The sequence below is a fragment of the Myotis lucifugus genome, unplaced genomic scaffold (genome assembly GCF_000147115.1).
Source record: "Myotis lucifugus unplaced genomic scaffold, Myoluc2.0 scaffold_40, whole genome shotgun sequence".
Taxonomy (NCBI): domain Eukaryota; kingdom Metazoa; phylum Chordata; class Mammalia; order Chiroptera; family Vespertilionidae; genus Myotis; species Myotis lucifugus.
The window spans coordinates 2,569,261-2,582,112 of NW_005871088.1; the positions used below are offsets into that span (position 1 = coordinate 2,569,261).

The following is a 12,852-nucleotide window of genomic DNA, read 5'->3' on the forward strand; positions in this document are numbered from 1 at the left end:
CCCCAACTTCCCAGACATAGCTAGTGTTTCTGTTAATATGTGGCTGCTGGCAAATAGAACCATAGAGCTATGGTGTATCTGATTACTGCCACAGTGAATAAACATTCTCTTCAATGACAAAACTGCAGACAGAGCAGTGAGAGAGACTGTCTTGGCCCTGCCCTCAGAGCCCACAGTCTGCAGGGGAAATTAGATCCTTCAAAACCAACCACATAGTGTGATATGAGCCAGTGAGCGCTGTGAATGCCTAGAGAGGGCAGTTATTGACTGCATAGCATGGAATCAAGTGCAATCAAGGGGGCCTTCTCCAAGAAGATGGTACCTGAACTGAGTCCTGAAGGACCAGGAGGTAAGCTTAGGCAGGCAGAGGAAGACAGCAGAGGGTATTCCAGGTGAGTGATCCCTGGATAGGAGGAAAGAGAAATATGGGAAAAGAGAGAGGGGTTGAGAGAGGAAAGGAAAGAATGTGAGTAACAAAGTTGAGAAATAACCACAAATGATTCAAAGGAATTTATTAACTTGAAAGTGCCTCTACTGCAGATATTTTCTTGAAGAGTCTCCCACCCACCGCCAGCTTTCAGGGCCTTTTTGGAAATGTTCTGCATAGAGGGATGATGGTCAGAGCTCCTGGCCACCTTCTTCTCCTGGTGGCATTGCCCACTGGCTGACTGCCAGTTACATTGCTCCTCACTTTCTTCCTTGGAATGGACCAGAAGCTAGAAGCATCATCACCTCTTTGGTCCAGAGAAGACTGCAGAGATCCCACTCCTGGTGGCAGACAGACAGATCAACCGAGCAGAAGTTGGAGTGCTCGGTTCCTGAGGTATTCCTGACTGAGAACCCTTCTCCCTGCCCACCTCCACACTCTTTGCCTGAGAGACAGACAATGGGTGCCTGTGGTAAATGTCTGCAACCAGTATTTGAGTTATATACATGTGCATGGAAATGAGGATATTCAGAACATATATTAGAAAAAGCAAGGACCAGAATCAAGTGGGAAGTGCCTGAGTACAAAGGTACCAGAAGATAGGGGAGTACTGCAACAGAGTGCACACCATTCTGTCTGCAGATGGGTTCCTTCATAGATTATTGCCTAGACTCCCTGTCCCAGGAGAGACCCCTTGAAGACAGTTCAGCTGCTCCCCTCTTTCTTCCTCAGAACGGGGCAGGCTGAAGCTCCTGGAAGGCAAGCCAACAAGGTCTGCACTTTACAAAAGCTTAGCTGATAGCTGGACTTAGAGGAGGGCTCCTGGGTTATTGAGCCTGAAACCTGGTAACAGATAGGCTTTGGAGAAAATTCAAGGCAACCTGGGGGTAATGTATTTAAATGTGAAGACCTACATGGCTCTTCTAGCTCCTGGGGTCAAGGCCAAGGTTGGAGAGGCAGTTAGGCCCTAGCCCTTACGGCTTTTCAGCAACAGCTGGCTCAGGGCTGTTTGCCCCATCAGAAAGGTAATCGTCCTCATTCTGCTTCATCTTGGTTTCCAGAACCGTGATGCGCTGCTTAAGCTTTTGCTGGGCCCCTGTGTACTCAGCCAGCAGGCGGCCAAAGCGAGTGTATAAGGTCTCCATGTTGGTCTCCAGCTGTTCTAGTTTCTCCTGCACATTCACCTCCATGTTGGTTGCCACCTCATTCTCATCCAGCAGCCCCTCCTTCATCAAGATCTCTCGGCCCCTCTCCTCCAAGACCTTCTTGGCATCAGGGTACTCAGTCACTGCTTCCATAAGATCATCCTTGGACAAGCAGAAGAGATCTGAGTAGCCCAGGCTGCGGATATTGGCTGTGCGTCGATTGCCCATTTTGCTACCCTTAATGTTAAGGATACTGATCTCCCCAAAGCAACTCCCAGCAGAAAGCAGGGCATACTGAGTGACACCATCATCAGCCACCACTGCCAACTTGCCCTCCTTGATTATGTACATCTCTTTGCCAATATCCCCCTTGCGGCAAATGTAATCCCCAGGGCTGAAGACCTGAGGACGAAGCTTCAATACCAGCTCCACCAACAGGCCAGCCTCACAATCCTGGAAGATGCGTACTTTCTTGAGTGTGGACAGGTGGACATTGATGGCTATCTCAGCCCTCAGCTTGGCTGGCAGGTTTTTGAGAACTTCCCGCTCATCCACAGTCTTCTTATTGGTCCACAAGTAGTCAAACCACTTAATGACCTTGGCTTCCATCTCCTTGCTGACTTTGCGAAACTGCATGTAATGTTTGACTGCATCGATCTTGGCCTGGAACTCGGCCCGGGTGGCATTCATGTTGGAGATCATGGAGCCCACATTTCCAACGATTGTGGCAAAGATGAGGACGCCAATCAGGAAGTCAAATATGACAAATAGGTACTCCTCATCCTTTACTGGGGGTGGTGTTTCCCCAATGGTGGTGAGGGTCAGCGTAGACCAGTAAAGGCAGTAGATGTATTCCCTAGCCAGGTAGCCATACTCAGGGTCAGTGATGTTGGGATAAACCCAGGTATCAACCCCAAAGCCAATGGACTTGGAGATGGCATAGTAGATGCAGGCATTCCAGTGAATGATGACCAAGATATAGAGAACCAGGTTGCTGATGCGGAAGATGTTGGGGTAACTGGTGCGTGTCTCAGTGCGGTCAAAGAATTCAAACATGCGGGCAAAGTGTAGCAGGCGGTTAAAGCGCAGCTCAGGGTTGTGGATGCCCACAGCAAAATAGACCAGGTCCGTGGGAATGATAGAAGCCATATCTAGCTTGAACTGTAGAGTGTGGATATAGTTGTCCCGCAACTTCTTGGTATCTTTGACGAGCAGCCCCTGCTCTAGGAAACCTAGTAGAGATGCAAGCCAACATATCACCGCTGCTTTCAGCCCTCTCCATCCTGATAGGCTAACACACTGCAAGGGACAAACTATTCACTCAACTCTCCTTCCCAAGGAGGGGTATAGGAAACTCATGTAGCAGGGATGGCCAGAAAGACCCCAAGAGAGCATCCCCTAGTCTGTAGCTCACTAGGCATGTGAGGACCATGAGATTCAAAAAGGGGCAGGCACCAACCCAAGTCCCAGCCAAGCAGTTGAGTCTAAACTTGTGTTGAGAGGGCTTCTTGAAATTTTGGACTCAGGTCTTTGGACATATGGGTCATGCTCCTGCTTGTGCATTTCAATTGCTCACTTACCTGTGCGCAATCGGACGAAGAGGTCTGCAATATAGACCACATCTGAGTAGTAGTCCAGCACCAGCCACACTAGGTAGTAGTTTTTCTGTAGGTCACTGAAGCAGGCTCTATAGGAAAACAGGGCTGGGATTTTCCCTTCAATTCCAAGCCGAGCTCCCCTAGAGGCCCCAAACTGAGTGCCCATTGTGTGCAAGGCGTGGGATGGCTACCAGGGGAACTAATGAGTCACAGTCAGCCTGTTGCTTAGCCAAATCCTTGCTGAATGAATGACTGGGGTGGGGGATGGGGAATGGAAAATGTTATCAGGGAATGCTAATTAGAGATTGGCTTTGTAACCAAGACTGCAAGAAGAATCTCCATAGGTTGAAAATGGAGAGAGGAAATTTTCTCTTGAGAAAATAGCATGTTGTGATCCTAAAATAATGAATGCTTGGGGTGGGTATTCCAGAAGGTGGAGCTAGAGAGAAGGCCAGGTCCAGAGGGCCTTGAAGGCCATACTGAGGGCTTAAACTTCATCCTGTGGGCAATAGGAGGCCATGAAGAGTTTGTGAGGAGGGAGTGACATAATCAAATCCCAGTTTCTACCAACCACACTAGTTGCAAGTGTGGAGAATGAGTTGAAGGGGTCAAGAGTGCCTGCAAAGAATGGGCGTAAGACTGTTGTAGTTGTGCGAGGGAGAGAGGAGAGTAGCCTCACCTAAGACAGTATTGGTGGGGATGGAGAAGTAGAAACAGATTATAGACACCAGGAAAAGGTATAAAAGGATAAACATAAAACTTTTGTAGCATATTAATTGAGAGGGGTGGGCTTTAATAGGGCAGTAGGTGGCCTAGGGTAAGCTCTGTGTCCACAGTTGGGACTGGTATGCTCTCAACTCCTGGACCTGAGGATTGGGCTGCTTTGGCCACCACTTCCCAGACCCTCCCTATTTACCTGGCCACAAGCAGACACCAGTTGTAGAGAACAGGCATGGCAACAACAAACAGCCAGCGGTAGTACCAGTCCCCAGCTGGGTCTATAACAAATATTTCACATTTCTTCCTAAGGAGACAAAAAGAGGCCAGGCTTGGGGATCAGGCATTCAGTGTGGCAACACCCCCACTCCCAGAGGCCAGGGGTTCCTAAAAAGCAATGCCTAAGGGGATGTGCAGGGTGAAGGGTAGGTTGACTTAGGGCCCTGTTTTTCAGAGAGCCACAGCCTGGTACTGGATATCTGAGCAGAGCTCAGATGGACAAAGGACATTCCTTTTCCTATTTTAATCCCCCATTGGCTCCCATTCCCTCTGGAGTCCCCTTGCCCGGAGGGAATGACAAGGGGCAATGCTTTTATTGGGGTGGGCCTCAGAGCCTGGGGAGGGACTTCCACAGGATTGTAATGAGGGCTCAGGACCTGTTCGTACAACCCTCCCGGGAAGAGAGAGGAACTCCAAGCAAGTGAGTGCCAAGTGCTTTTTGCCCACCCCGCCCTCTCTCTTTACTGCCTGGCCTCCAGCCCCCAAATCACTTTCCCAGATGCTGCATCCTGCCTTGGCAAGAACTCTTATCCTACACTGGCCAGAGGTGGGGAATGTCGGCTTGGCCAGACATCTGCAGTCGCCTACTCATTCCTCCAAGAACATACCCTCCAGCTCTGCCTTCTCTATTCTCCCCACCCCCTCTTGCTCAATTGTTCCTAGGCCTTCCCTGCCAGTGAGCCTCCAGCATGGCCTCTTCAAAGGCCCACCTCTGCTCTCACATTGTCACTGGTATGGGCAAACTCTCAACAGCACTCTGTAACTGCGCCCTACTCTATGTTTACTTGCTGCTGGAATAGAGGCTGCAATTGAGCCCTCCCTCTGCCCACATTCAGGTGTCCTTGATACTTGCTTCACGAGCAAAGAGAGGACATCTGGCAAGGGGCAGCTTAGGTGAAAAAGCCACTAGAGGCTCCTATAGCAAGTGGGTCACTGGCTGTTGTAAAAGCTATTAGCTGGGACAATGGAAATATTCTAGAGTTAAAACTGTAACAGGTCTCCTCTGCCTACCCCATTCCCTGCCATGGCAGGGCTTCGTATAGAACCCAGTCTGCTCATGGTGACATAAGAAACCCCACCGAGCCCTCCAATTGCATGTTTGGGAGCCCTTCCAGTCCCACAGGTTGGACAGGTATACTTGGTGCCCTTGCCCTCGCCGTCCTTGTCGCCTTTGCCATCCCCTTGCTGTGTTGTCACGGTCTGGAGCTCAGGACCACGGAAACGTTCAAGGAATGAGTCAGGTCTAGGTTCCTCCTCCCGGAAATTCTTGTTGGCCCACTCTCTAATGACCCCCACCAGGCGGACGATCCTAGAGATGAGAGAGGAATCATAAGTCAGAGAGAACTGTGTGTTCAGAACCTGTACCCAGGAGCTCAGTGTCTGATGAGGGAGATGGGAAATGGGCCAGGTCATTATTTCCCAGTGCCAAGAACTGGGATCAAGGCCAGTGCTGAGGCTAGGGAGCTGGGACTCAGGCATGACTTGGAATGCAGCCTTAGGGGAAAGGGAAGACTTCCTGTAGGAGGTGCCATCTCAGTTAATTGTGAAGAACAAATAAGAGGTCTCCAAGACAAGATGGAGGTTGTGCTAAGAGAGGACAGGCCAGGAAGATGGTTATTCCAAGCTTTCCAATTTCCCTATGAAACCTACAGCTCTGGGCTTCAGATCTCAGGGCTCTCTATGTAGGCCCCTCTATGGGAAGAATCTCTCCCTCCTGACACTGAGACAGGCAAATCTAAAGAGAAGTCTCTTCTGGTCACTCCAAGGTTGTTAAAAGGAGCGTCCTCAGGAAGAAAGAGTTGAGCTAGAATAGCACTGACAGTGTTTCCCAAATGTCTCTGTGGGAAGGCCCAGTGGGACTGAAAGAAGGAAAGCCATGGTATCCACATTGACAGTGCCTGTGGGCAGGAGGGGATAGCAGCAGGGCCATGGTGGAACCGACCTGCGAAAACCACCCCTCCCTCGCTGGGGGGCATCCATCGCTGCCAGCCTCTGCAGTTCTGAGGAGGTGTCATCTTCAGCCGCAGACTCTGGCCTGCAGAGGAAGAAGCAGTTGATCAAAGGTTCTTTAAGCATACCTTGTCTCCTATCAGCACTGTCTTCTTTTATGACTTGCCTAGACATCCTATGGTTCCTTAAGAGGATGTTCTTGAGTGAAAGATTGCTCTGCAACAATGAGGCAGAGCTTAAGGACGTAGCAGCCTCCAGACCATCTCTGAAATGATGCAGACTCACCTGCTACTCTTCCTGTGGTCATCTTTGCCATTGGCCTTGATGGCAGTAGGTGCATGATGGTTGTGGTTATTGGCTGGGGAGCTCTTTATACCATTAGATTTTTCTGTCATCCTGCATGTACAGCTGAGACCCTCACCTGCCAAGAAGAGGGCAAAGAATAAAGTCACAGGGGACCCTGACACCCATATAAGTCAGGAGAGCTGAAGGGGAGAAATGAGAAGAGAACCAGGGCCCACTTGGCAAACACCAGCACATATGGGTACTGATTTGCAGTGCAGGGCATGGGGACCCAGCATTGCCTAAGTGCCAGTCTCTAAGCACCAAGAAGATAATACTGCTCTCTCTATTCTGATTGTCATTAAAAAGGCAACCGGTGTTAAATTGAAAAATGTGTTTCTTTTTCTTTTACTCCAGTGAAGCCTTTGACTGTGAACTATCAGATATAATACAAAACAAAAAACTGTTTAAGCCATCTTCTGGTGCTTGATTTGCAGATGTGTGGCACATGTTTAGGCTACTGAGCACCTCCAAAGCATCTCTGCCCCCAAACTCCTGCCCCATGAGAGGAGATGTATCTCCTTGGCCCACAGAAGCTGCCACCCAACCCCAAGCTCTCTGGTTCTCCTATCCCAAGATCATCCCAGAGTTCGTGCTCCTCAGGTAGGAGTCTCATCTCTCATTGACTTTTTCCACCAGAGTTCCTTTTTTTCTATTCAAATAATGTCGCTCAAGCTGAGAAACAGAAAGGAGCCCCATGGGTGGGGAAGGGAGTGAGGAGGAGAGAGGGGAGAGCTCCAATAGGCTCCACAGGCAGTGGTCCAAGTCAGGACTCTCTCTTTAGGGCTATGGGAAGTCTTGGAAGGACTAATCAGGAACATGACAAGGATAGCATTATATTCTAGTAAGATCCTTGTGGCTGCTAGATGGAGACTGGATTATAGGGGGAGTAAGAGCAGAAACGAGGTGGTAGGGAAAAGGCTAGAGAAGATGGTACCACTGAAGTCTGAGACACGGCACAGTGGAGAAATATTTAGGAAGGAAAAAGAACAGGACTCAGAAAAGGATTGGGTGTGGGAAACAAGGGAGAGCAAGTGGGTGGGCTCATGCAGGAAGAGAATACAGAGTGAAGGTCCAGGACAGAGCCCTGAACAGCACCAATATTTGAGTTGAGAAAAGTAGGAGATGTCCACAAATTAGACTAAGAAGGAGCAACTCAAGAGGACAAAATCCAGAAGAGAGACAGGAGACTGTGTTCCACAGTGTCTGCCACGGAGTCAGGGAGGCTGGGGTAAAATAGACTCCTAGCAACTCTTCTCTGCTGAGGCTGATTGGTATGCCCCACCAGATTTGGCCAGCACACCTGCCAAATTTCCTGTGGCCCCTATGCTGAAGCAACCCCCGCCCCTGTCTCCCCTGCCCCCGCTTGTTCCAGCTTCTGGAGCTGTCACCATGGTGATAGCAGGCATGTCAGCCTCTGTGGTGAGTGGTAATAACAAACAACTTCAGAGATGCTCTAGCACTCTCTGTGGGACTATAGCACTGGGATGCTAATAAGGGCACCTGAGGCAGAGGAACCTGTTTGGACCCTAGAGGCAGCAGACCATGGAGACAGAAACTTCCAAGCAACACAAACAAAGCTGGGGCCACTTATATTGATCAGGGTTTCAGAGCTGGCCTCTGGAATCTTAAAGGTTAAGAGGGGTTATATCACAGTGAATGAAGGGCAGTGGTAGAGGAATATCAGTGAAAGGCAAGTCCATTGCAGGGATGGAGGGGACACTGATGTAGGGAGGCTGGATCTGGGCTGGAGTGTAAACTGTGCTTGCAAGAATAAGGCAAAGGAGACCAAGGACAGCCCAGGGAGGCTGCAAACACCAGGCAGAAAACGTGGGACAGCCTCTCGCTGATAGGACAGTACAGGCCCTGCCTGCCAGCATTTGGCTTCCTCACCTCCTTACTGATAATCCGCAATAGCAGTGACTCTGAGCCCACAAGAGGGTAGCTAAGGTGCCATGACACCATTTATGCCTTCTCTAAGGTTCTGGCACCAAGAGAGATTCCTCTCCCATGATCCCGGATCCTTCTCTGCCAGGAACAAGCCCTTCCCTGAGTCTGACTGCCAGAAGCAGCTACTTTGCCACACACACTCTCCTGCATCAGAACTGCTCCCTCAGATCACTTGCCAGGAAACAGGCCAGCGGTTCTCATACTCTCTCCAAGAAACCTCATTTAGTCCCAAGTCTTCAGTTACCATCATATTCCAAATGAGGGGTCTCTCCCAAGCTGCCCACCCATATCTACAGCTGATGCTCTTTTTGGCACCTCAAACCCAACATAGCTAAAACTGAACTTGACACCCTTCACTACAAATTGGCTTCTCATCCAATTTACCCACCTCCTAGAAGGGCCTGCCCTCTGCCCAGTCCCCCAAGCCAGAAAACTGGATGTCAACCATACTTCTTGTTTTCCTCAATCATCACATCCAAGTAGCCTCTGTTCTCAGTCAATTGTCCCCCAAAGTGTCAAACATCTGTCCAACTACTGCCTTCTGTACACAAGGCCCTGTTCTGGTCTCAAGCATTCACTGTCACTCCATGTCTGCTGCAGCAGACTCTGACTGACCTAGCATTCACTGGGGTCTGCACTAGAGGGGAGACATGGACACAATTAGGGTTTTTGGGAGTTAAAGCTCACAGAGGGAGATGAGCCACCATCCCCCATAGCATAAGAGCAGAGAAGGAGGTTGAGGGGAGAGTTCTGAGGAGCTGCAAAGATGACAGATGGCTTAAAGAACTGAACAAGTGAAGAGACTGAGGAGGACAGGGCTCAGGGAAGAGAGAGCCTCAGAAAGAGGAATCTACAGGGCCAGCACCCCACCCCCATGTCAGGAAGAGCAAGGCTGCCTATAGAGATGAAATCTGAGGGGGTCCTACATCCACCAACAGAGGCCTCACTGGTGCCCTTATCCAGAGCAGCCTTAGGAGTGGTGGGAAAAGAAGACATATTTTTCAGGGTTTCAGAATAAGTAGTAGGAGGTGAGGAAGAAGAGATAGAGAATGTATCTGACTCTTTCCAGAATGCTGAATGAGTGAGAAAAGGAAAGATAAGGTGGGAACTGGAGCACATGAGGTTGCAAAAAGTTCTCTGTGTTTCTATTGTTTTTATCCTTTTTATGGAAAGGAGATAACAAGGCAAGTGTAAAGGTTTTGAGGAGGGATTCAATGGAAAATGAACATATTTGTGCTTTTGACCAATTCCAGTTAAGACTGGAGCTCATGAAAGATGGATATAATGGGTGGGTTTGTGTATGAGAGTTGGGGAGAGGAGACTTATCAAGCACACAGGGGAAAGGGCCACTGAAGAACAGGCTAAGAGGGGAGAAAGTGATAGACGAAGATTTTAGATAGGGGTGGAGTGCAGTGAGAGACAGTTGAAGAGGCTCACTCATATAAAACCTCAACATTCTCAGTTAAATGGGAGAGGCATCAGGCAGCAATAGATGCAGACTTTGGAGGAAGCCAGAAGGTTTATAATAGCTTCTGTGAGGTTGCATAGGGGAAACCAAACAAGTGTGAGGATAGGACTGGAATGGGTGAGGAAGACATCAGACCATGTAGTTCACAAAGAGAAGAGAGGTGGGCAGAGGTTCTAGATGGAAAGTGGAATCCTCAAGAAGGGAGACTTTTAAACCATCAGTAAGGCAGAGTGCTTCTGTAAATAGCCCATCATCAATCATGGTATACTTCTGGGCATCTTTAATTCTCATCCACAAATTAAACATTTAGTCCAAGACTTTTATAGACAATCCAGCCTAATCCAAGAAGTGTCTTGGACCTTGGTTGAGAGCATTCTGAGGACAATTCCTTCATAGATGTTAAGGCCAGGAACAAAAGGGATGTTAGTCATATACCCAAGAATAGAAGAGCTACTAACTTCCAGTTTGCAACTCTTTTGAAAGTTCACTGTTGCCCAATGCTCTTTTTTTTTTCACTCAAGCAGTCCATACATATTCCCAAGGCATCTGTTGTGCACCAAGTCAGTGCTAAGTGTTGAGGTTAGGGAGATGAATCTGGCAGTCTCTGACCCCAGTGTTGCTCCCAGAATAAAAGAGAAAACAGCCAGGAACACAATTCATCCTCAGAGTTACTTGTTTGTCACTTGTTTTTTCAGTAGCATTTGACAGTTTATCCACTTTCTCCTTCTTGAAATAATGGGTTCCCTCTCCTGGTTTTCCTCCTGTCTCATTGGCCACTTCTCCATAGTGTCCTCTGAAGAAGACCCCTGCTCTTTCCAAACTGTAAAGTTTGGAGTGTCTTAAACTCAGTCTTTGGATGGAATCCTTATCTTTTATGTCTTCATTTCCTCATCCAGTCTTGTATGCTGATGACTTGCAAATTTATAACACTAGCTCAGTCTCTCCCCTGAACTCCAGTTTGCCTTCCTGACATTACCGCTAGGATACTGAATAGGTATCTCAGGTTCAATATGTCTAAAATTGGGCTCTTAATCTTCCCCTCCAAACCTTATCCTCCCATACTCACCTGCATCTTAACAAAGGCAATGTCATTCTCCCATTTATTTGAGTCAAAAACCTCAAAGCCATCCTTGACTCCTCTCTTTCTTTCATATCTTCACTCTCTACCTATGCAAATTATGTGAACTTCACCTTCAATCACTGTATCCAATCACTTTTCACTATCTCTACCATTAATACCTTAGTTCAAAATACCACTTTTTCTCATTGCCTGGCACATGATATATGCTCAATAAATAAGTTTTTCATATAGTCTATTACTAATCTTAGGCCTCTACTACATCAATTAGCTGATTTTAAAGGAATATACAACACTTCTGCATTTGGACAAGACAGAATAACAGGAACCAGATATGCTCTCCAGAATAAAATAGCCAAACTTAGACAAAATATATGAAACAGCAATTTTCAAGACATTAGACAGTAAGCAACAATGAGCAGTGATCCTTAAGAAACAGGAAGCAAATGAGGTGAACCCTACAATTGTTCCAGATTATTCTCTCACTAGAGGCCCAGTGCACAAAATTTGTGCATGGGTAGGGTTCTTAGGCCTGACCGGTGATCAGGGCCAATCTGTGGGTGACCGGCAGGGTGACAGGTAAGGCAATCAGGAGGCCCCTGCTGGCACCCGCCTTGACTGGCCAGGGGCCTGTGGGATGGGGGTAGCTCCTGCATTGAGCATCTACTCCCTGGTGGTCAGGGTGCGTCATAGCAACTGGTCATTCCACCAGTTGTTCCATCATTTGGTCAATTTGCATATTAGGCTTTTATTATATAGGATGAGAGTTTCCAGGGCATGGCACAGAGAGAGGAAACTCAGGTGGAGCCTGACAGATTCCATAGGTTGAGAAGACAGAGAAGAGAACCCAAGGACACCAAGGCAGCTAGAGTTTGCAAAACAGAGTACTGGAAAAGAGAGCTGCAGAGAGAGAATTCTGGAGAGCTGCAGAGAATCCTCTCAAGTATTCAGCACACTCTATGAGGAAGCTAGCCATGCCTGAGGAAAGAACCACACCCCCCCCCAAACTAGAGCTTATAGTCCCTATCCCTAATCCAAGGCTTGAAATAACCTCTGATGCTACCAACTAGACTGGAAAACCTAATGATTCACAGGGTATTAGGGAGTAAATCCAGAAATGTCTTGAGATTGAAAAGATTGACTGGTTGCCTTCTGTATGCACCCTGACCTGGATCGAACCCGAAACCTGGGTATGTGCCTTTACAGCAAATCAAATCTGCCACCTTTTGGTGTACAGGACGACACTCCAATCAGCTGAGCCACACCAGCCAGGGCTGTGTTTATTTTTGGCTTTTTAAAAAATCATTATTTATTTTTATTTTTTTAAGAATGATTTTAGAAATAAATAAAATATCCAGAATCCAACAAGGGAAAACTCAGTGTGTGGCATCCACTCAAAAACTTACATTCCTATTATTTGATCTAGAAATTGCAGGTATATACATAGTTTGTCCATAATAAAGAGGAAACAATCTATCAATCAAAATAAACCCAGAACCGAGACAAATATAAAATTGCCAGACAAGGGTATTAAAACACTTAATAGCCGAAACCGGTTTGGCTCAGTGGATAGAGCGTCGGCCTGCGGACTGAAAGGTCCCAGGTTCGATTCCGATCAAGGGCATGTACCTTGGTTGTGGGCACATCCCCAGTAGGAGATGTGCAGGAGGCAGCTGATTGATGTTTCTCTCTCTCATCGATGTTTCTAACTCTCGATCTCTCTCCTTTCCTCTCTGTAAAAAATCAATAAAATATATTTTTAAAAAACACTTAATATAACTGCATTCTATATACTCAAAAAGTTAAGCAAAATTATAGAATATTAAAAAAGATTATAGGATATATAAAAAAAACCCAAATCAATTTTCTAAAGATGAAAACTACATATTTTAAGATGA

At 47.5% G+C, this 12,852-nt stretch overlaps 1 protein-coding gene across 1 annotated transcript; it reads right to left on the reverse strand.

Moving 5' to 3' along the window:
• Window positions 1-1,235: 1,235 nt before the first annotated feature.
• CNGA2 (cyclic nucleotide gated channel alpha 2) lies at window positions 1,236-6,517 on the reverse strand. The gene is made up of 6 exons (XM_006087714.1): window positions 6,402-6,517; window positions 6,109-6,201; window positions 5,305-5,475; window positions 4,087-4,194; window positions 3,153-3,259; window positions 1,236-2,804 (listed from the first exon to the last, which is right to left on the reverse strand). Exons 1-6 carry the CDS (start codon window positions 6,509-6,511, stop codon window positions 1,402-1,404), a joined length of 1,992 nt encoding a protein of 663 aa, XP_006087776.1. The 5' UTR covers window positions 6,512-6,517; the 3' UTR covers window positions 1,236-1,401.
• Between the last annotated feature and the right edge of the window lie 6,335 nt (window positions 6,518-12,852).